Here is a 25,254-nt window from a genome sequence, read left to right as displayed (position 1 = left end):
TACCCCGACGTGGGTCCCGTGCTCTCCATGCCAGTGGAGTCAAGCTAGCCTGGCTTATGAGGGGTGATACCTCCAAACCGTGCCCAAGGTGCTTGTTTCCAGTCCAGGGAGGACCAGGCCTGGCAGTTCGGGCTGGACTGTACCCATGGAGAACAGCATCAAGACTGATTTGCACATGGCTGGGTCTGAACTGGAAAGGCATGGGAAGCAAAAAAAACATGGATTTAGGCAAAGATCTCTGTACTGGGTTGAATTTTTTGCATTGTGCAGCATTCTGTCCTTCAATTGTTCTTTTTGCATTTCTCACCCTGAGTGGGACGGGTATGCCCAGACGTGGGACCCGTGCTCTCCATGCTACTGGAGTCAAGCTAGCCTGGGTGACAGAGACGTTTTAAGGCATGGGCAAAGTGGGCTCTGGCCCAGGGCCCCAGCCTTTCAGGGGGCCCCTGATAGAGCCAGCCCTGTTCTGCAGAGAGTCTTGCCCTGGTGACCTTGACTAATTTTTATACAGATTGTTGTAAACAGCATGTTTCTATTATTTATTTTTAAGGTGTGAGAGTCTATTACAGATATTTTGCAGACAGAATGTGTTTATGATTCATGCAACATCCATATAAAAAGTTTATTTTAGATCTATACAAAACCTATTGTATGAGAAATGGGAGGGTGCTACAGAAATTATTTGCAATAATACTAGTGAACTGCTGATGTTACAATTTTTGAAAACACACATCACTATCTCTGAATATTAGATGTAAGCACACTTAGAATATGACCAAAGAGGGCATGAAAGAGCTGAAACTGGGTCATAAAATCAAAGCTGTTCCGAACAGGGGCCCCCAAAATCCATCTGGCCCAGGGCCCCCAAAATCCTTAAAACATCTCTGCTGGGTGATGAGGGCTGATGCCCCAAAACTGGCCCCAGGATGCTTGTTTCCAGTCCAGGGAGGACCAGGCCTTGCAGTTCGGGCTGGACTGTTCCCATGGGGAACAGGGTCAACAATGATTTGCATATGGCCATGTCTGAACTGGAATGGCATGGGGAGGAAAACAACTATGGATTGAGGCCCAGATCTCTGTAGTGGGGTGAATGTTTGACATTGTGCAGCCTTCTTCCCATTAATTGTTCTTTTTACTTATGATAGCCTGCCACATGGTGGTGCTGTTTGTGTAATTTGGAGGTGAGAACGACAACAGTTGTTTATTAGTTCAATATACATTAAAATTGACTGATACATGCCGCCCATGCCTTCCTTTTAGCTGTGTAGGCCTGGAATAGTCTGAACTGTCACACCTGTAGGAGTGTGATGGTTAATAGTTGTGTTGTTACTGGCACTGGCGTAGTCAATGGGTTATGCAAGCTGCAGTGGCCTCCTGATGAGGGACCTGGCACCTATTTGTTTTACAAATTAAACACTGGCGCGTATGTAACAATTTACAGAACTGTACCTCACCTTTTAAGATGTATCCTCCCAGTACCTGCGACCAATGAGTGACATGTATCATTTGTGCAGCCTATTGATACTTTCCAAGTCGAAAATTATGCAGAGGGGCGTGAAATATTGGTACACACCTTCCAACAAACTCCGCTATCACTTTCCCAAGTCATTATGATCACCGCCAACTGCCATCCTCATTGATATCCTCTGCACCCTGCTGCTCAAAACCCTTAGTATTCACAGCCACTCACAATAACCTCTCACCTCCTTTCAGTAACACAAACGTCATTTGTCCTCTCCCAAGATCCATCTTTCACCACTTTTACCACCAGCAAACCACTCTCATACACACAACCCACTGGATTACAACAGCAGCCATCTTGTAACACCCTCTCTGCCCGTCTGTCCACCTGCAATAAGGTTATCTTTATCACAGACCACTTTAACCACTACTTTTGCCTTTCCCTCATTTTCTGCAGGCATCACTGCCACCTGGATAGACCCTAGAGAGGCACCACTCACAGGCCCTTCATAAAAACGTGCCACAATCAACCACACACCCGAATCACTGGTGAGTGCAGAGTGACCATCTTCTCAACAAATCTTGTATGGCTATATATCAGCTCTCATGAGTTTCCAACCATTGATCGCATTGACTTAAAGAACCTTGTCCTAACCCTGGATAATCCCTAGCATATCTACCTAAAGACACAAATATGTGCACGCTTGCGTTTGAAAGGAAATCTGAAGTTCCTCGCACCATAACAACTAGAAACGACCCCTTAAAGGCTGCACGTCAACACACAATTGTGCTCTCCAAACTTGCCTTCTACCTTTCTTTAAAAACCTCTACAATCCACACTATTCTCATGAAGCAGATCACTGCCCCCCTCCTTCACTGCTCTGTTGGGACAAAAGACCTCTGCATGGCTTTGTATATCTGTACCGCCCTGTCCGACCTATGTCAGGGTTTCCTCCAGTACCCTCAACTTTCTATGTGTGCCTTCAGTTTTACCAGGGGGTACAGAACAGTAAAGCCCATCTCTGCTTGAAGAAAACACACTACAACAATAGGTGTGGTTGTTACAGCACTCTCTCCCCAGGCTACGAGGTGACTGGTAATGTTGGTAGTGAATCATGGTTCATGGGTAGCAGCATTTTTACCTGTACCCATAGTGTAGAGCGACTACTAGTCTCCCCCCAGTAACAGTGAAAAAAAAATCCCTTGAATCTATCAAGTGCACATACAAACGCACTCGGACCACCTACCACCTTTCCAAACCCAACTCTGTCTCTCAGTTGTCAACCCACCACTTTTGAGCACTCATATGCCAACTGTATAGAAAGGGCACCCTGAGGAGGAAAGGGTTGCATTGCTCTGCTAAATGATAAAGATGGTGTACATATGGTGGTTGCATAACATGCATCTGTAGTTTGGTTCCGCGTGCCAGGGTTTCTTACCATGTTCAAAAGGAGAGCAACCAATGCCTTGATATGTATTCACCTCTTCAGGATTTATTAATGGTTTGATCTCGACCATATATATGATGGTGGTGGTATGTGTGCATCTGTGACTGTGACAGCTGCATTGCATTTCCTTGTGCTTTTCTCTCACAGGTCAATGGGGATCGACTGCTCGCCTACAGAAAGCATGAACTTCCTCAAAACAGGGGAACGGTTTCAAACTTATACCAGAATACTGAGACAGCTTCCCGGGCACACACACAGTCAGTTTTTGGGCTGCTGTGGGCTGGCTGGTCTGGCGTCCGACTTATTGCAGCCGCTTCAGAGTACTTCACTGGTCTAAAAAAAAACATTTACATGTTAACGAGGCTTTGTTGTGGTTCACCCCTTCTTAGAGCCCCTGCATCTCCACTCTGCCTATTGCTGGAAGAATTACCCCTCCCTCTCCCCCGGAAATTTTTATTAGCTCTACGTCCCCCCCCCCCCCCCCACAACCTCCCACCCCCCGAAATATATTTGGCTCTAGTTGCTCCTCTGATCCTATGTTTCTCTATCTGGAACTTCTGCATGATAGAGTGAAGACTGTTTGCAAACACCTATGGTAAACATGTCTACTTCCAAAGGCTTTTGAGAAAACCCTAACCGTCATCCATGTTATAAAGTTGATTAGAAGAATTAATTTTTATTGAAAATCCCTTGTCTAACACAAGAAAACATTTGGGACTGGGTTTTGTACTTTGCCCCAGAAGGCACCAGTATCTACCCTTTTTGTACTCATTATGTTTTTAACTGCTCCCCTCTATGTAATATTATTTTATTTCTATCCTTATTTAACATTATAGCTGTTATATTGGTTTTAGAGAGTCCCATTCACTCTGCCAAGCTGTATCTGAGTTAGTACCTCCTACAGTAAACCTTCATCGCTTTATTTTGTTATCCCCTTAGTGTCTGATGCCTACAGGGAGAAACTCTGTATTCAACAACATCAGTGGCCCAGTAACACTAGTGCTAAGTGACACTTAGAATCCTGCCCCATAACTAATGACTGTCCCAGACCTTCAGGGAATGACCTCACATCATCTTCCGCCTTCTCCCATAGTTCCAAAATAGCTTCCATCTTTTTAACAACACTGGTGAACGCATTCCTATATTGACGACCACAATAATGCGTGTGCACCATGCAAGCCTTCAGCTTCCAAACGCATACCTCTTTCCTCTAGAGTTATCACCTTTCTGGCCTCGCTGTTTAACATCTTCCTGCTCTAACTCTTACTGCAAATAGCAATTGCTTACTATAACTCAAAAAGCAAACCCTCTCAGTTACCGCCCACGCCCTCAACATCCGTCTTTTAGAAAAATGCAGAATCCTTACTGCTATTAGAGATTTAAATCCGTACAATTGCCCAGGCCCTGATGGTTTCATGGGAAGATAGGACAGAAATGTCTCCACTAAGTTATGGCCAACAGTGAAATACAGGTTACAGCCATTTTTAGAAACTTAGATAGTGTCTCCATCTATGGAAGATGCTAATATAGTGATTATCCTTAAACCTGATAAGGATTGCACATAATGTGCGGCCTACAGACCTATCGCTCTATTGAACATGTTATAATTTGCATAAAGATTTTGACAAATTGGATGTCACTTCTTTTGCCCTCCCCAATTCAGGAGGACTAGGCTGGCTTTGTTCAGGAAACATTAATTTGATTATGTCCATTGATTAGCTCACCTTGTCAAAAACGTTTAAAAAAATGAGTGCGACCTTTTTGATGCTCAGTGTCATAAAGGCTTTCACCAGGGTGTTAGTGGCTGGCACAGTCTCCCAGCAGTTAGAGTTTTTCAGAGGCACTAGTGTGACAGAGCCCCTGGTTATGAGGTGTTACTCAGACTTGGCCATTGCAGACATAACCCTCAGAGGTGGAGAACACAAGATCTCATTGTTTATGGAATATGTTCTTCTCAGTACAGGCTCCAGAGCGTCCACTGCTGTCATTCTAAGGACACTGAAGGAATACGAACTGGGGCTCAGGTTATATGATATATGGTGACAAATCAGTTACTAAAAAAGTATTTTTCAAAGGAAGAGATCCTTGTTCTTCAAAGTAAGCCCCCCTTTTAGAATAACAGTGACACAATCAGAGAACTGGGAGTATGGTTGACCTCTTCAATGAGCAGACTACACCCAGCTAATGTCCCCTCCTCTTTAAGAATATAAATGATGAATTGAGGAAATGAAAGGATATGTCTTAACTAGACAGAATTTTGTTAATTCCTATGTCGCACTATGTTTCCAGGATCTTCCTATTAAGATAGGAAAGAGGATCTTAGATGGCACTTATATAGATGGTTTGACAATGGAAGACCCAACTTGGTCGGGTAAACTGCTACAGGCTTCAAGAGATGAGGGGGAGTTGGGCTTTTCTAACCTGTAGGATTGCTATGAAGCAGCTTAGGTGTGCTTAGTCAATGAATGGTCTAAAGGAGAAACTAATAAATGCTGGCTTAATATGGACCGGGTAGTTATCGGGAGACCAATGCGGGACTTGTTAATGCTTCCAAGGAAAGACAGATCCCAGAATGCAAACAAGGGGGTAGGGAGCACACAGCCTGGCATATCAGGACACAATTTGCCCAGGTGCATTGTGGTCACTCTTCTTGGTGGACATAGTCCAGCTCTTCGAGTTGCCGTTGCCTCCCTTGCCCATCTGTGCACCATTTTCTAGGAGTGGATCATGTGAAAGAGTACGTGCAGGCGGAATGTCCAAGATGGAAGAAGAAGAAAGAAGCCCGCCATCTTGTACAGCACACACATGTGGATCCAGTTCATCCACAACAAGCACATACACATTAGCAGCATCCTTCATAGATATCCCAGACATGATGAACACCAAGCATGCCCAGTTACAGACTTCAAACTGACCCTTATGCAGGAAAGAGCCTGTAGACGGTCTCTGCAGAGAGTAACAGTTAAAAAGCGCTTTGCCCCAGACTATAAACATGCTGCAGTGACCATATAGCCAGGAGTTAGAAAGCAGTAGCCCCCACCCCCAAGACAACAGAGCCCAGGGCAGATGCTGAAAAAACACACAGGCGAAGAGGAAACCTCCAGTGGGTTCCTAGAAGCCATCCACAATTGTGCAAAGGCTGGGTGGCACAGCTTTAAACAGCAGATGACATTTGTCCTAACAATGGTTCTGGAATCAGGGCGACCTGCCTCAGTGAAGCGGGCACTACCCTAACACGTCGGATGAAAATTAAAAGCTGGTGTGTTCCTCTGTGGCTGTAAAAAGGGAGATAAAGGCTCCCACAAAGTCAGGTAATTGTATGGTCCGATCTGGTCACAGAGGCTTACCAAACAGGCAATCTTGTGGTATCTCCTGTAAGACATCATCCTCCCCCTTCCAAAATAAACATCTTCAGGTCAGTTCTGGCCAGCTTTGTTGCAAGGTCCTCATGGCTCTTACGGTGGCTTGCTTCCTCAAGAAAACCTCCATAATGGGATCCATAAGATGGCTTACTCTCGTCATGTCACTCTTCTGAATACAGCAGGGAAAGTCCTTCCTTGTCCCCCATGACCAGACACAGGAGCAGGGTTCGTCAAAGAACCTAGCTTGTTACCTGTCTGCCAGCAAGCATCAACTTCCAGAGTCCGGCTCCAGGACAAGCATCCCTAAATAGTGATTACAGTAAAGGTTCTCTGGAAACCCAGACAAATACATTCTACCAGATCAAATGAGTAGTAATGATCTCAAATTGGGGACGTCCAAATGGTGCCACGTTTCAAAAAGCACGGCTCTGGCCCTCCAGAGTTACGACACACCATCCTGGATTCTCTTTACAAAGGAGAGGTGGGAGCAGACAAAGACGTGCCCTAGAATGTATATTCTACGGGGGACACTATACATTTCCAAAGTGGGATCTGCAATTTCCAGAAAGGTCCCAGTGCTGACCTGAAAGCCTACACGTTGCCATGGGATGTGGATTCACGGAATGACGGACAGGAGGTTGAAAGGAGAGGCAAATTGTTTCTGGATAGAGCTGCAGGAGGAGTTACTAACCCAAAAGAACACTACGGGGACTGCCCAAATGACCCTCCCATACCTGGGCATAGAAACATCTATAATATACAAACAATTGGTATAGAGGGATAAATCTCTCTTTTATTCTTGCACAAGGGTTTATAAATTACCTTGGCAAAACACTATTTCTTATAGCAAATTCAATGATTATTTTTCAGTTGCAAATATCCATCAGTGAGCATCAGAATGAATTATACACAAAACTAGACAATTTCATCACAAGAATTCAAAAATAAATTGCAAGACAATCCATATATACATAATCATATGTCACACCAAGGATTAACACCGCACTCCAGCACACAGCAGGTTTGGTGAAGCTTATTTATTTAAGCATATAATCGCTGCCACACACCACCACCAACGTTTCGAGCAAGAAATGCTGTGACAGAGATATTTGAGGTTCGTCTGACCTCGACACCGGCACCCGCTAGTAACAAGTGCGCCAGCTGCAGACAATTTGTTGACAAAAAATACATAATCATATATACAACAAATACATCATATATATTCTCCCCTAACTACTTCTTAAAAATGTATACTTCTCCATCTCAGTGATACATTCAAAGGTAGTCCTCTTGGCATCAGAGGTGTCATCTCTCTATCTTAATTTATTATGCCAAATAACTAATGTTTTAATTGAAACAATAGGCGGACTTCTCCTTCGTCTGTGTGTCGAAGCGGTCGCGTTTTAGCCTCCACTTTCTTATTGGCTTCCTCAGGACGGGGGTACACTCTACAACAATGGTTAAACTTATATAAATCATATGTTCTATCGTACTTCACTCTATCCCTTATTTGCCCATGCAGTGCTCGGAAGGAAGGAGACGTCACAAGAATTCAGTGACTCTAACTCAAAAAATCTATAATCTATAAAAAATATATCTTTAACGCAATCAATCAAAAGTGACAAAATTGAATGGAACCGCACCACAGCATAAAAACTGTTATGGTCTGTCATTTGTATATCAGCAAGGCTGTGGCATGAGTAAGTATGGCTAAAAGTGGATTCCCTAGACCACCACAGTTGAGCTAAGAGGCACTGGAATAGGAACACTACATTGAAAATTACATTTATGTAGAGCAACCTGGAGGGGAATCTCTACATTGTGCCAAATTACCTGCCTCTGCTAGGAGCATTCCACCTGAAACACACATGCAAACATTAGTATACCATGCCACTCAACACAACATAAATGGGGAAAGGGGATTATCTCCACAAATGGGCAGCGGCAAGATTCTATACACAAAGCGTTGGTGGACTCTCCTCTCTAGGCTAAGGTAAAAGTATGTGGATTCTTGCTAGATTCTCAGCTGCACAATGTAAGTTTCCTCCTAGTATGGTAAGGGAGAAAGAAATATCCTCTTACTATTGACAGGGGTACACATTGAATGTTCCCCTTACCATGTTGAGCCTTGTGTTCTGCAAGTCAATCATCAACAATAACACGAAACACTTTTGCTCTAAGTGAGCTGGAAGAGGTTGAAGCCGCTGAGGAAAAATACAAGGTCAGTCAAAGGAAAGTTATGAAAGCGTGGGGAAAATGTCTGTGGAGCGCAGTGAATTTCATCCCTGCAACTTCAGTTTGTAGCGTAATTTCGTCATTTACCTTTTCCTATCACTTCTGTGTAAATACCAATTAGAAATTTTGATTTTTGTCTTACATCCGTTATTGTACTCTTCCAACGACATGTCAAACTGTCTAACTGCTACCACCAAACCACTTCAGCCCCTTTTATTTAACTTCATAAATGAAAGGCCTACTTCTTCAACTCCACTGAGAATATTAAAACAGCTTTTAATGAAAGTGTTTTCCATTAAAAAAATGTATCCTTGTGCAGGCATTCAAATGTAATAAGCAATTGTAAAACAGGTGAGCTGTTTACTTACATTTGTACATAAACTAAATACTAGTTTACTTTTTGTACACTCGGTGATTATACAGTTTGCACACATTATGTTTTTTTTTATTTATCTACTGCATATGCCGTGAATGTTTGCATTTTAATAGGCCGCTAGTTTGCTTATAACATATATTTGCCAAGCATGCTCTGACTTAAGGAGTAGGCTGGTAGTTAAGCGTACGGCTAACTCCTGACTTCATGTCATCAGGGATCACCAGATTCCATTCTTGTTCCTTCCTTTTACAAATCATTGTTTACAGGTCTTTAAGCCCAACTGGATCAGTTGAAATGAACAAGGACTTAGCAGAACGTTTAGAAGGAATGCACAGGACTGGAAAATTCTATAAACAGGGCTACAACTATTAGAAAGCAAACAATATATTTCTCTGTATGTAGTATTTGATGGAGTGTATGTATGTGGTGTTTGACGAGTAAAAGACTTAAGTCCGTTCTTGACAAAAGGCACTCATTTCTAAACACATAAAGAGTATAAGAAGCCCAAATGAATTTCCTCTGATCCAGATCAAGTGTCATGTGACGTAATTTCCTGCAATGTAATAATCGACCCAAAGTGCATGTGTATGCAAACCAGTGGTTTTTAAACCAGAAAAATCCCACTTCTTTTTAGTCACAGAAGATTGGCAAGTACTTACCGCGCACTGCGGCTCTCCCACTCACCTTGTTAAAGTCCTTTTGGGCCTTCTTGACTTTGGATTGGTCGGGCTTGTTAACAGGCATGGTTGAAAGGTCTATGGCACGTGTCAGGGAGGAGAGGTTTCAGACGGCTCTCGGAACGATGATTTCTGCCCCTCTCTTCTCTATCCTCTGTGTGCACCTGTGTAGATGTCTACCGACCTTTCTCTTCTATCCTTCCTCCTACACCCTCGCTGAGCCCTACCTGCCACTACTTCCGTTATCCAGGTCCGTGTCCCTTGTCCAGACAATTATTTCAGATTCCTCAACTGATTCTCTCCCCTTCTCCGCCTGTCACTCTTTCTCCTTTTCTTCTTATATTGATTATTCTATTCCTCCCTCCCTTAATCTTATCTGCGCTTTCTCCCTTGCTTTCACCATGCAATCACTGTTCTCCTCTGTCCCTTATCCTCCCCAATCCCCACTTCACTTCTACTGGTCCCTCTGCCCCTCACTTGCTGCGCTTCTCGTCTCTGGCCAACTCAAAAAACACCCTTCCTCTCCTCCGCACTCACTCAAGCTCAGTGATGAGAAGCGGTGATTTGTAATAAGCAGCGTTCGCTCGTCACCATGGTCACCGGCAAACTGCACCTCATTACACCATTGGCTGTGGTTGTTGTCCATTTTAAATACTCCCGCCCACGTGAAGCCCTGCCTCCTGTGTACGTATTAGCGGCGGCCATTTTAAAACCACACAATAGTATACAAGAGCATGAGACAGTGCGGTCAAGTGAAGCGCACATGTCATTTTAAAGGCAGAATTTCAGCGCTCTAATTGTGTTCAAACGCACACCCACACTTCACTCCGGAAAAGTGGACATATGAAGAACTTTCACGTTTCCCAAGTCCATACGGGGGAGGAGCTGAGCCAGTTCAGGTTTTCCTTTGCATTCTTACACTGAGAAGGGGTTGGAGCCCAAGTCTGGCATGTGGCATATGTCTGAGTGACATGTGTCACATGCCAGGAATGGGCTCCATCCCTTACTGCTTACACTAGTAGCCCTAATTTTATTTGCTAAAGTTAATTCTAGTCTCAGAATGTAATGAAACAAATCTGTACTGGTTCAGCTACTCACGCATTGACCTGAGACAATTGAGGGCTCTGGAAATAGACCCTTCTGTGCTGGATACCGAAGGCTTTCTTCCATACCTCCTTCTTCAGGCCAGTAATGCAGCAGGTGCTAAAGCTATGAGAACGCAATAGAGTAGATCTGAACATCTTCGCAAGCCTTTCTTGGTATTTGAGAATAACAAACTCTCTCCACCTGATGTGACGCGTGGGACGGATGCATGGGTAGTGCATGGTGAAGCCTTAGGGTGAGACACGGGTGGAGATGCTGAACTGTAAGAGTGATACAGGGTTTTACGAATAGGAAACTGGGGCGTGGAGATGTTTGGAGAATTCAGGGTAAAATCCTCGGTGGGGTTATGTTGACCCCCTCACTGCAGGTCATTACGGACACTGTTTCAGAGTTCTGGACGTTTCACGGCAATTCACTGTTTTCTGACGTGTTAGTCTAAGTAGTTAAATCGGTGCCAGACAAGACCAAGACATACAGCCTATACTAAATGATCACAAGAAAGTTGAAGACTGGAAGCAGTGTCCGTAATGAGCAGGAAGGAAGTGGACTCCCTAGGGTGGTTTACATTTCTTCGGAAGGATGGAAACACATGTCCACGTTGAGTGTGTGGAGGTATGACCAGTTCCTCCTTTCTTGGTGTGGCAAGCCCATCACACTGGATTTTGTACTGTCTGTATGTACATCAGTGATCAAGTGAGGGTCAACTGATGGATCATTTTTTTGCAAATTGTTGATCTGGCTTATATCGAAGATGGATCCGAAGTCATGGTTCAAGGATCCTTGGTTATTTTGGTTAATATAAGCCGTATAACCACACATACAGTCAGTCATTTAACAGTCAGCGATAGGATGTAATTACAATTCACCCAACATTTACAAATTAAATTTTGGTATAATTTCATAAAAACAGTCTCAAATACTTGATCCTCAAATCCTAGTTGAGCATTGTTAATAAATAAGCAGGTAGACTTTTCCTAAAGTTCTGTGTGTTGATGGCCGGCTCTCTTTGTTGCATGTCTATTACATTAGCTTCTTTACTTAACATACTTATTTCAGTTTTAAGACAATTTTAAAATGGGCGATTTTATCTGGGTCATGTCATATTTGTTAAATTGGTGTCATGTTCTAACAAGAAATTCCAACTATTTCAAAAGGAAAAAAAGTATAAATCCTTGTCTTTTATTGCTTTTCTAGCTCTTGAAGGATGATGTGTGCGAAAGTGCACTCTCCTATTCAGGTTGGTATTATCATCCACAGCAATGTGGCAATTAATACTGAGTACCTTGCTGAGACAAGGTTAAATTCCTGTCTAGTCATCGTCTTCCCGGGAGCTTGAGAACCACAGTACTTTCCACGGCTCCGCAAATCCTGACGCTCAGAAGGTGGAATATGAAGCCCAAAGCTGCTGGCTGGAAGAGCCTGTCACCTGGGCCTGTTTCCTCTCGTGCTCCTGGCTGCTGCTCTTTCTCTCTTCAACTCCCAAATAACAATTGTCTGCCTAAGGGTTTGCAGCTGCCTTTTAAGGTGACTCTTCAGCTAGTCAACTTCAGGTTTTCCATCTCTTTTCTGTTCCCTTTCCATCATGGCTGTTCCTTTCTTGGTTTCTTCCTAACTTTCCCAATCCATTATGTCTCTGTCATTTGGTATTTGATATTATTTCCTTTTCCTTTAATTCATCATCATCATCAAAAAAGCTTTACTTGGCAAAACGGCCATAAAAGACAAAGTAGAATTTATCAAAAAAATCGCACTTAGTAAATAAATGCATATTTCAAGTTAAAAATGAAAATTAAAAGGCATCAGAAAATATCAAATGTAAAGTGCACAGAGACAACGTTATTTCCTTGAAAGCCATTTTTCCTATACTTGGATACACACTGTATATAATTCACTACTATCAGACATACACGCAGGGAAGGAAGTGATTGTAACACATGGCTTGCTTGTAATGTCTGTCATTAATATCCTTTAAAAGCGGTAATGAAATACGTTTTCTAACGTCAGAATATAATAAAAAAAATAACATAAGAGGCAAAGTGGATTGTGCAGAATGACCGTCACCTGCGCGCACATCAAGAGTCTTTGAATACCTGACTGGCTCTGGGAAAGGGACCATAAATTACAAAGTGCTTAATCTCCTTCTGGTCATCAGAGCTCGCTGGTAGATATTATTTACACATATAAGGTACAACTCCATACCTAACCCAGAATTTAAAAGACTGTACTGACAAACTGTGCTTTCAATATTGTTAGTACAGTCACTTCTACTTCTATTCCAGCTCCAGAAGCGATTGTTTAGAATTATTTAAAAGTCAGTAAAAGCGTCTCATGACTAGTATAAAATTCAGAAAAACCCAGGCTATTACTTGTGTTCTTTATATACATTAGCCAGAGAATGTTGGCGACCTTATCCAGTTTCATACAATCCCTAATTACCTTGCAGCTGAAACAGGTCTCTGGCTTTGTGCATATAGATATCCACATAAGGGGCTGCTCCAGCGGTAAAGGGCAAATTTACATATCCTCCCTGCGTCACAGACCTGTTATTACGCTAACTCATTCACACGCGCATCTATTGGTGGGGCCCATAACACCAACACTCATACGTCTCACTCGAATCTGTGCACAGGAGGAAAAGGGGCGCTGGACATGTGGGGGGGGTACCTTATTACCTATAGAAGGAAATATTTACATTATTTACATATTATACAACTGCACTTATAGAATCCTAACTTTAACATCAAGGCACTCCACCACTTGGTCGATGGACCAATTAGTTGGACTGGTTGATGGTGATTTAGGACCAGCTAAAACACATTAAACTTTCAGAACCGTTGATCAATCAACACCTTATTGAAAGAATCACAAACTCATTTCTTGTTAATCAATGTTTAGTTTATCTAATTAATTCTCATTTGTTGGCATAGTCAGTTCTTAATCAGATCAATTTCAATGAATAATTTGGCACAATTTGCATAACAATTATATTTACCTAAATCTCGACACCGGTGACCATTTCCCGGAAACCCATCAGCCCTACACAAATCGATAATCCCTTCTGGTAAAATCGCTCAGTCAGATGCAGGTTAAGACCCAAATGAGTCCAGGAAAGCTCTTTTCACTCGGCACGACACAGTCCCAAAGGTATCAAATGGACCAGGCAATCGTGTTTAGCAAATCGATCCCCCTCATTAGCAGTCACCTACGGAAATTCGGAACGCACTTCTCTCTCGAACGCACACACTATCTCCTACTAAACATCTCCTTTTATACCCTTTTCCCCCTACTTCTATAACAAATCTGCAACACATTTTAAAACAGGCATCTCCTGATTGGCTGAATCCCCCCGAATTTGCAATATTGAACTTGGTTCCCAGGTTTTCCTTGTTCTCAGGGAATTGAATATGTCATCGTTTAGTTTGTACAGTTCTCATGCAAAAAGTTCAGAAGTAACAATATGTAGACCTCTGGATACAGGTCCCCATTAGTTTTTTTCCCCTGTCATTCACATTAGCTGAGTTCTGGCAATCCTCCACGTTCCTATCCTTGACGAGGAACAAGGTGCCCATAACGGAGGTTGCCTGGAGATCTTCAGAGCCATCCGAGTCTGCGCAGTAGACATCGCGCTCACACGACAGTGGCCACCTCCGAACTCCATTTTGAATACTGCGGCCTAGTAGGCCCGAATGCCAACTTTAAGCAAAACAAACATAAAATAAATTAATGCACAGAAATGAAGAGTCTAATGTTAAATCCACACTAATCCCACTATATATTAGTATGTTCCTAGCTTATAACAACATTTAAAGCAATAATACTCACCATTGCACCATACCAGGAGCACAAACCATCACAAAGCAACATAAATCATACAAAATTTCTATACCACCACATTCTACAGTTAATATGCATACCACAATAAATTAATAGAATTATTAGCCATGCAATCAGCATTTTGACCCATGTGTATCTTGTGTTTATTAAGGTGTACAGGTTGGTTAATCATAACACTTCAAACAATTAATACGGGTTAGTGATTAAAATTATTATGTAATTAGTATTTTCATGCAAAATAGAGAAGGTATACAAATTTTCGTTTTACCTACTCCAGCAGGGCGATCAAATTCCAATAAGACCATTAACATAATCGAAACCGAGTTCAGCATGACATATGTGGGGAGCCATGCTCTGTGGGACCTACAGAAGCAGCATTTTCAAGCACCCATTTTTCGACTCTGAATGGCCAAATAATCTTTAATCCCTCAAACATTGGAGCCATAAATTGTGACTGTTAGACATTTGTCTTTATATACTGCAACAAGCTCCCTAACAGGCTTAGATCCTAGGTTAGCTATCAACTGCTCCAGCGGAAAAGGGCAAATTTACATATTCTCTCTATGTCACAGACTCGTCATCACAACCACTCATCCATACGCTCATTCATTGGTGGGGCCCATAACACCAAAACGCTTTCACTGGAATCTGTACACAGGAGAAAAAGCGCTGGAAATGTGAGTATCTTTTTATCTATTAGGATTACAATTTCTTTACATTATACACATTATATACATCTGCACCTATAGAATCCGGACCTTAACATCAAGGCACTCCACCACTTGGTCGACGGACCAATTAGTTGGACTGGTTGATGGTGAATTAGAACCAGCTAAAACACAATTAATGCCTAGGAAACATTTGATTAACTTTCAGTACTCCATTAAAGAATCACAAACTCATTTCTTATTAATCCAAATTTGTTTATCTAATATTAATTTTTCCGCCTTAGCATTTAGGCGCTACAGAATATAACATAAATTTGGTTTATTTCAAGAAGAAATCAAATCTTTGGAACATAAGAATAGATTTAGAAATGGTTTTATATTTACCAAATATCAAACGTTGGCGACCCTCTGACCACACAGAGGATTATTCAAAGTCTCTGCCACAATCTCCAGGATACACTGTCCAACCCACAGCAATAATCAAACCATCAGATGAAACAACTTCCCGACATCAAAGAAACCCAAGGTAAACCATGGAAATCGTCATCAGCTCAACGTAGACCCAACGCCACGGAAGATTAGCCCAGTGAACCACCCCCCTTGGGCGGATGAGTGTCTTTTATACCCTTTTCTCTCTTACTTCAGATCAACATGCAACAATTTAGGGGTAGAAACTGTTCTGATTGGCCAGTCCGGGTCAACTTGCAATTTCTCAAAAGTTTCACATGACCCACTGGTTTTCCATGAGACTTGGCATAGCAAAGCGCAACATTTATTTATTATTATTATTTTTTCCCTCCGGTTCACAGGCAAAAGTTCCGAAGTAATAACAAGCAAGCTTCCTTGTACAGGTCTCCCATTGTCCCCTTGGTAGTTCACACCTTTCATCACTTGGCAACCCTCCATGCTCCAATCCTTGACAAGGAACACAATGGTACAGGGGCTGAAGTCACTTGGAGATCTTCAGAGCCATCCGATTCTGTGCAGAAGTTATCGCGCTCACATGACGACGGCTTCACAGGAGCTCCATCTCAAGTACTGCGGCCTAGCAGGCCCGAATGCCAACTTAAGCAAAAACAGACATAACAGTAATTAGAATATAGAAATGAAGATTCTAATGTTTAACCCACTCTAATCCCAATGTATATTAGTATTTTCCTAGCTTGTAGCAACATTTAAAGCAATAATACTCACCATTCTGCAGTACTGAAAGCACAAACCATCACAAAAGCAACATGAATCATGCAATTCTCAATTTCACCACAATCTAAAGTTAGTTTGCGTACCACAGTTAATTAATGAGTTGTTCTGCCATGCAATTAGCAATTTAGTCCCGCGTGTGTCTTGTGTTTATCAAGGTGAAAGGGTTGGTTAATGATTTCTCACTTCAAACTAATTAGTACGAGTTAATTCTTAGAATGATTAAGTAATTAATTTCATGCAAAATAGAGGAGGTACACAACATTTTGTTTTACCTGCTCCATCAATTCCCCCTTTGGTGATTTTTAACATCACCACTAATCACTACATTTTTCTAAAAAAACTTTTTTCTACGGAAATGGTTTTACTCAGTTCCCTTGCATTTGTTAGGTTACATCATAGTGTTTCCCATATCATTCTCTCTTGTTTTCTTGTACATGTTTTCTACAACTCTTCTATTTCCATATCTTCTATCTCCCTTTCTCTTATTTCCTTCTCTTTTCTTTTCTTAATTTCTCTTTTTATCTTATTTTGTAATTTTCTTCTTTTTATGCACACACATCCTAGTCTTAATATTAACACTAATATAATCACCAAGGTCACAGGTATCAGTATTTTACCCACAAAATAACTACCTAATGTTGTTAATAAATTCTTAATAGTAGAACAACATCTACCAAGTTTCTCCCAAACACTTTCAACCTCCAGTGAAACAATTTCTTCATGCAAATCAGTTATATTCTTAATGTATTTCTTTAAGTTCTGACTTTCGTCAGGAATGTAAGTACAACAATGTTGCACTTTCAGCATTCCACAGACTCCTCCATCTTTGGCCAATATAATGTCAAGGGCAAATCGATTTTGCATAATCATAGCTCTCATGGCAACCATTTCGGTATTCACCATTAGGAACCCTCCAGCTGTGCTGGATGATAAACTATCCACAACTATAGACAATTTTCTAATTTTATGGGCATTCAGAGATATTCCAACTGCTGATATCAGTGCTCCACAAATATCACCTATAATTTCTGACCAACTCTCCCTCCTTCTACGTGTTAGTTGCTTACCTATTTTGTGCAAACCGTCCTCTCCCCTTCCCACATGAAATATTTTTGGGAAGACCAGGCCTAGGTAGCATGTTCCATACCAGTGGTCCGGTAACCTATAATAAGCTCTGTTCCCACAGATGTAATATATTCCTGGGAATACCGTATCATTTCCTCCTTTAAATCCCCATCCTCCCATGAATTTATATACGGCATGGCATTCACTTGCACCTACAAAATAATTATCATAAACAGTATTATCTCTACTGATGCACAATTTCCCTTTCTGGGGCCAATCTAAAGCCATTGCTGGATTTGTTTCTCCCTTCAAATGATTTTCCTTCCCAACATCCCAAAATGTTGTTTCCATCTTTTCCCCAGACACTTTCCTTTGCATCTTAACTCTCCTCTCCTCTACCATGTTCAGGAAGGTTTTCTCTTCTTTTCTCAAACTACAAGTAAGATTATTCTTAAACACTTCTTCTAAACTTAACTCCCTTGTTTCCAAGAAAAATTCACCTAATGTTCTACCAGGAACACCTTGTTTAGTTCAGGAACTACAGGTATCTGTGAGAAAACATTATCTACATCAGTGTAATAGTATTCTTATTTCCCTGTTTTATAAAACAAACTAGCTAAAACACTACAAGTTATCCCATATGTCAAAGGAAGATGATGATAAGTGACACCTTCGGACACAGATGCAGGAAACTGCATGCAGACGTAACAGTCCCTAACCTCCATAGTCTTTACATACTTGTACAATAACTTTGAAAAACATTATTCGAAAAATCATGTATGGACTTATCTTTGTGAAGTTTTGCTCTATATACCAGTTTTGTAACATGACTTTCATCAATCATCCCCTTATTAGTCCTGTTTTCGGTGTGTTTTTCTACATCTTCAAATGTTACTTTAAATGAAATTGTTATTGTCAATATGATCCAGACAAGCATTAGTAATCTTGTACAACAAAAACACATTTTACACCATCTTCGGAGAAACCCACATGTAGGTTTTCTACTTTCTCTGTTTGCCATTTCGGTAATGATCAGTGTCTTTTGACTTAGCCTCTTTTCGTCAACAATTTACCGTTGTCTAAACCTAAGGGTTTGACTGCCTACTTGGTTCTTTTCTGGTCATGTGTCTCGTCCGGAGTATTAATTCCTTGCGATTTTCTTTGTCATTTCAATCCATGCATGAATCATCTTTGTCTTTAGGTTCACAATCTTTGTTCAGAACTTCCTGATCATCTGTTTCTTCTCTGATGTCAGACAAGATAACTCTCAGGATTTCCGAATCTTCTTCTTCTTCAACCACTTCCTGCACAGTCAAGCCTAGACTTTCTTGGCTATTCGCTTCCTCTTATATATCAGGAAGTGCCACATATGTCCATTCCGGTGACTTGTACTTCTGGTTCGGTTTCTTTATCCTCTTTGCTCCTTGCAAGTGTTTCTGATCAGTGTCTTCTGATTTTTCTTGACTAGACACTTCATTCACTTGTTCAGCATTAGAAGTTTTTATTCTCGTTAATCGGTATCTTAATCTTTTGAGTTTGTTGGGCCAAATTTCTTCTTTTGATGGCCTCATTAATTTTGTTCCTTTCCCTTCTCGCTCCGTTTTCCAAGCTCTTTTCCTTAAAGTTCTTCCCCCTTTGTTTTCTTCTTCACTCTCTTCAGATTCTGTATCGGTCTGGCTTTTACTTTCTATTGATTTTATCCTCAGGACCTCAGGTTCACTATCTACATTTATCCCTCCTCGTGTTTCTTCCACGCAATCTTCCTGCTGACTAACTGTCCCTTTTTCTACCTGGGTGTGTGTTGTCCCTACACCTCCTCGGGGGTCTTCCGCAATTATCTTACCCTCACTCTCTGTATCCAATTCCTCACCTTCTATTTCTATGATTTCGGGCGGAATTTCTCTTGTGCTTGTACTCGGGACTTCCTTATCAAAGATTTCTTATTCTGTTTCTCCAGTATTCTCATTTATTCTTTCTCGTATTCCCACTTGTTCTGTCTCTGATTCAGAACTGGTATCAGAAATTTCAAGTAGTCTTCGTAGTGGTATATTCTCTTGACCCACAATTTGACTCAAATCCGCTTCGCCTACTCCTGGGTTTTGTCTTTTTCTTGTCTCTTTTGATTCTGATTCAGAGCTGGTATCTGACGCTTCCGCCATGCTCTTCCTTAGATCGATTTGCAGGACTGGGAACTCGAAGAGTGTGACTGGCATGAATCCAATTCTTTACCTTTGCACACTTCACAGCAGTCGTTGTGGTCAGAATCACTTGACGTGGTTTCCCCCAGCGTGGAACCAGACAATTTCTCCTTCTGTGTACTTTGAGGCATACCCAATCTCCAGGACTCAAGTCAAGAGCTGGCTTCTTTTCAAGAGTGGTCGCATCTGGTCCAACCTGATGAAACACAGAATGTACCATATCAGCCAATCCTTTGCAATAATTCAAGACTAAGTCATCAGATATAGGCAGTAGTTTTTTGACAGGAATGAAAACATGTCTCATTGCTCTACCCATGATAATTTCATGAGGACTCAGACCCGTGTTCCTATCAGGAATTGACCTAATTGTCATGAGGACCAGAGGCAAGACATCTGGCCATTTGAGACCTGTGGCCAAACACATTTTTCCCAATCTGTTTTTTATGGTGCCATTTATCTGCTCCACCACTCCAGAAGCCTCTGGTCGGTAGGCACAATGCAGTTTTTGTTGTACATTCAATGCTTCACAAATCAATTTTATAATTTCATTCTGGAAATGCGTTCCTCTATCTGATTCAATTGTTACTGGGAAACCAAACCTAGGAATGAACTCTCTTAGTAGGAGTTTTGCTACAGTAACTCCATCATTCCTTCTGGTCGGGTAAGCCTCCACCCAACGTGAAAACAGACAGACAATCACCTGTACATATCTTAGCCTGTTACATGAGGGCATTTCAATGAAATCAAGCTGCATTCGAGTGAAAGGACCTCCCTCCCGTCCTATGGTTCCCAAACTCACCACAGTTTTTCTTCCTGGATTATATTGCTGGCATATAAGGCATCTCTGACAAAGGCTCTCAGCTATAAGCCAAAACTTTACATTATACCAGGTCTGTTTAAAAAGTCTAATCATGGCATCCCTACCTATGTGAGCCTGCCCATGGTACATCCGTGCCATGGTAGAGATCATGCTATCAGGCATTACTAGTCTTCCATCGCGGTAAACCCAAACTCTGTCTGCCTCTCGTGGTGCACGTCCTGATTTTATCCACTGTTTCTTTTCCTCTTCCCCTTACTCTTCCTGTAACTGCCTCACTTCATCCCATGTATTCACAGTGTTAGTAAAAAGCAAGGGACATGACTCCATTTCCCTCTCCCTATTACGGTTCAAGGAGTTTTGATTTCACGCACAATATTGTGCTATGTCATTGGCAAACTCATTGCCGGTTGACACATAGTCAGTTCCCTTCGTATGCGCTGCGCATTTTATAACTGCAATTTGTTTAGGCAGCTGTATCGCCTCAAGTAATTTTCCAACCATTTCTGCATTTCTGATTGGAGTGCCACTTGACGTCAAGAAACCTCTTTGGGACCAAATCTGCTCAAAGTCATGTACCATTCCAAACCCATACTGACTGTCAGTAACCACAGTGACTCGCAAATTCTTTCCCAACTTGCATGCTCTAATCAGTGCAAACAACTCAGCAACTTGAGCAGATCGTACTCCTCTCAAACAAGATGCTTCCAACACAGTTGCTACGGTACACACAGCAAATGCAGCACTTAAAATCCCTTCTCCAGTTTGCAAGCATGACCCATCCACAAACATCACATAGTCACCCTCTTTTAGAGGCACATCTTTTATGTCCGGATGCGGTTTGGTGCAAAAATCAAGCACTTCCAAACATGAAGTGATGATCAAAATCATCCTTCACTTCCGCATTCACAGCATCAGGTAGTAATGTCGATGGGTTCACATTAGTGCATCTTACAAGACTCACATTTGTAGCACCCAAAATGACCTTTTCATATTTGGTCAGACGACTATGCGTCATGAACTGAGTCTTGCTCCTTGTCAAAAGGATTGCCACATCATGGGGCACAAACACTCTCACAGGATATCCCATCACAATTCCTTCACTCTGTTCCAAACTTTTACACGTTGCTGCCACAGCTTTCAAACAACCTGGTAAAGCTACAGCCACGGGATCTAACACAGCCGAAAAATAGGCAATCGGTCGTCTCAATCTTCCATGCCTTTGTACCAACACAGAAAGTACACATCCCTCTCTCTCACTGCAATAGAGCTCGAATTCTTTTTTGTAATCAGGCATTCCAAGAGCTGGTGCTTCACACAAGCTGTCTCTCAATTGTCTAAAAGCCTTCATCTCTTCTTTATTCAGCTCAAGGGGATCTTTTACATCACTTTTTGTTAAGCGTACCAATGGTTTTGCAATCAGCGAAAAGTTGCTGATCCACTGGCGACAATATCCTACCATCCCAAGAAACATTCTGACTTCTCTTTGTGTCATTGGTACTCTCATTCCTTTTATTATTCTAATCCTGTCCACAGTCACCTTTCTCAGACCCTTTTTGATCTTATGACCTAAGTATTGTACTTCTTTCTGACAAAACTGTAATTTCGATGGGGATACTTTGAGTCCTCCATCAGCCAAATGATTTTAACAGTGCAACTGTGTCCACCACACATGCCTCTCGTGTCTTCGATGCCACCAATAGGTCATCGATGTACTGCACGAGCAGTGAACTTTCGGGCATTTTTAAATCTTCCAGGGTTTCTTTAGAATCTGATTAAATATTGATAGACTTTCTGTATACCCTTGAGGGATACGGCACCATGCCAAAATACGCTCACCGAATCGGAACGCAAAAATTTGTTGGCTCTCAGGGTGCAATGGGATAGAAAAGAAAGCATGACACAAGTCAATGACTGTGTACCATTCTGCATCATGGGTAATCTGATATAGGATTACCGATGGGTTCGGTACAATGGGACAGCATGGAACAAGGATTTTATTCACTTTTCTCAAATCCTGTACTATCCTAAAAGTACCATTCGGTTTTTCAAACCAATGATCGGAGAATTACATGGACTACTCATTGTCTCTCTCAGAATTCCTTGTTCAATCATTCTGTCAATTACAGGCGTTACTCCTGCAATTATTTCTGGTGTCGGTTTGTACTGAGGAATATTCGGGTAATTTACTCCTTCTTTTACATTTATTTTCACTGGATCTACTCTTTTCATCAATCCAATATCCTTTCCCGTGAAATCCCATACTTCGGTTTTCACAGTTTTCTTCAACTCTTGAGGCAATCCTTCCGGATCAAATACAACAAATGCCTCAGTGATTTCAGGTTCTAAGTTTGTCATTGTCATTCTATACAGTACGTCTTCATCAGGAGTTTCAAAAGCTATACCATCAGGGGTACAGAAGATAGTGCAATTCATTTTGCACAACAAATCTCTCCCCAACAGATTTACGGGGCTAGTGTCACACACGAGAAATCGATGCATGTCAGTGAATTTCCCTATTTTAACCTTTACAGGATCAGTAAGATAAGCTTTTATCTGTTGGTTTGAGACCCCAACTACTTGGATTGTTTCATCCAAGAGAGGAATATTTTTAACGTCAGCTGATCTAACAGTTGAACGAGTAGCACCAGTATCTACTAGCAAAGTAATGTTCACTTCATTCACCTTTCCATCCACAAAGGTTCCTGTCTGGTCTACCTCTAGAGTTCTGCCAAGTACGCACTCCTCTTCCTCTCCTAGGCACCATCAATAACTCTCCGCTGACTCACTCTCATCGCGTTGCAGCCAATACTGCGAAACAGGCACTAGCGCGCGGTAGCTTTGTTACCTGTTCTTCAGTGTAGAATCCTGTCTCATTACTGTATCTCTGAGGATTTACATGCTGTGGAAAAGGTGGCTTTGGCACCTGACACTGTTGGGTAACAACCTGCTGCTGTCGCAGTGGTTGGCAACTCACCTCATTCTGCACCTGTGGATTCAATGATGAATTATCACCATTAGCTCTCGGTGGCAATTTACACTCGGATTTCCAGTGCCCTAACTTTCTGCAATTATGACATGGCCACTTCTTCTTAGCTTCCTCTATGCTGACCTGTCCTTTTCCTTTTCCAATATTAGGTTTTTGTTTTGCTTGGCCCATACCATTGGCTTGCTCGATCAACTGGGCTTCTTGTCGCTCAGCTACCTTAACCTGTGCCCACATTGCCTTTTCTTTCAGTTTACGTTGTTTGGCTTCAATTTCCTAACTAAAATATTTTGCATGTCGTAACACGTCATCTATCTTTTTATTCTGCCAATCTACTGTATGTTGTTTAATCATTTCACTAACCTCAGGCTTTAAACCATAAACAAATCTGTGCACAAAATGACTCAAATCCTTTTTGCTTAATTTCTCATCTCCACTATATTGCTTAAAAGCTAACAATAACCTCTCGTAATACGCATGTACAGATTCTTTAGCCTCTTGGTGAGTTCTGTCAATTTTTACCCAGTCAGTTTCTTTCGGAGGTACTTTATTTTTCAAAAAGGTAATTACCTGATCATATTTTTTCATTACTTCTGGATCAGGGGCTCCCGTCTTAGGATCCCTAGGATACTCTTGCGTTGGCCAATCTATTGAAATTTTACATTCTGCCCATAAATCTGCAGGTACAATCATATCAAAAAGACCGTTCAGATCTATCCACAACACCTTTGAAAGTTTGACAAACCTTTCTACCTGTCGGTACCATTCAACTGGTTTTTCTCTTAACCTTGGAAAATCATTGGTGAATGACAAAATATCTTGCCTAGTCCAAGGGACATGCACATATCCTCCTCCTGGGATTTCTCTCATGGGACATTCTGTTACCACTGGCTCTTTTTCTCTCACCGGGAATGCTGAGAAAGCCTTAGCTGTAGTTTCCTCTTTTTTTCGGAACCATCTACTTTTCCACCGATCCACATCACCCCATTTCCTTAGCAAGGCAATCAGTTCTTTAATTTGGGTCAACCTTCCTGCAGTATTCAAGTTTTCAATATCCTTTTCGGAAAAATCTACCCTATAAGGTTTTTGCAATTACCTTATTTTCTCAAAAATCAATTCCCATTTCACTCGCTGTCTCTTCTAATTTTTCATGCAAAGTTCTCGCTCTCCAAGTTATACTTTTGCAGAGGAACATTAGCTCCTCATCCTGATATGCTTTTAATTTTTCAGTTAGAATGGTTCCTATGATTAATTCTTCTAATGTTACCTTTAATGTTGCTACATCTAAGGTTGTGGTTCTATATCTTTTCTCTGTAAACTTCTTAACCAATCACTTAATTCTTCAGATGTGGGTCCTACAGGGGTTGTCTCGGTTCTTATTTTATCTGTTATTCTCTCTGGGGTTTCAGTTGCTGATTCTGTTGTCATAAGTGTCTTACTCGCTGGACTTTGATTTACAGTTAAATTTTTAGGAGTACTTAAACCTGATGTTCCTGCCATATTTTTCCATTAATTTCTTCCGGAACCACTTCTTTCTGTCTCCTTTTGCCTAATACAATTATAAGGAACTGTTAAACAATGCTCACTATCTTTCTGTTTATCAAAGACAGGCATCACCGGCCCTATAGTTACAGGTACGGTCACTGCTTCCATATTCTTAGTTAACTCTCTAATTTTCTCAGTTAATTCCAATGTAGTTCTACCTAACTCAGCTGAATTTTCATTTCCAGTTCTAACGGGTTGTGGCATTTCAGATTCTTTAAATGGATTAATTTTCCCCAAATTAGTTGGCGTTTGCTCAAACTTTTTATTCATTACAG

General features: G+C 41.5%; 2 protein-coding genes across 5 annotated transcripts in view; one reads left to right on the top strand and one right to left on the bottom strand.

Moving 5' to 3' along the window:
- Window positions 1-10,105, bottom strand: part of CFAP141 (cilia and flagella associated protein 141) — a 33,939-nt gene extending 23,834 nt beyond the window's left edge. The window contains exon 1 of one of the 2 annotated variants that reach the window (XM_085638911.1): window positions 9,567-10,105. In XM_085638911.1, coding sequence (XP_085495037.1) covers window positions 9,567-9,626 — 60 coding nt within the window. In that variant the 5' untranslated portion in view covers window positions 9,627-10,105. Of the gene's footprint in view, window positions 1-2,900; window positions 3,103-9,566 lie in introns of those variants that run through there. The other variant, XM_085638912.1, reaches the window with a different exon arrangement.
- Window positions 1-25,254, top strand: part of LOC146772776 (uncharacterized) — a 209,792-nt gene that overhangs the window by 102,626 nt on the left and 81,912 nt on the right. The gene's annotated exons all lie outside the window — the stretch shown is intronic.

Source organism: Triturus cristatus, chromosome 12, assembly GCF_964204655.1.
Source record: "Triturus cristatus chromosome 12, aTriCri1.1, whole genome shotgun sequence".
In the NCBI taxonomy this organism is placed as follows: Eukaryota; Metazoa; Chordata; class Amphibia; order Caudata; family Salamandridae; genus Triturus; species Triturus cristatus.
Note: the sequence above shows the minus strand (reverse complement) of the source record. Positions and strands in the feature narration are given on the sequence as shown.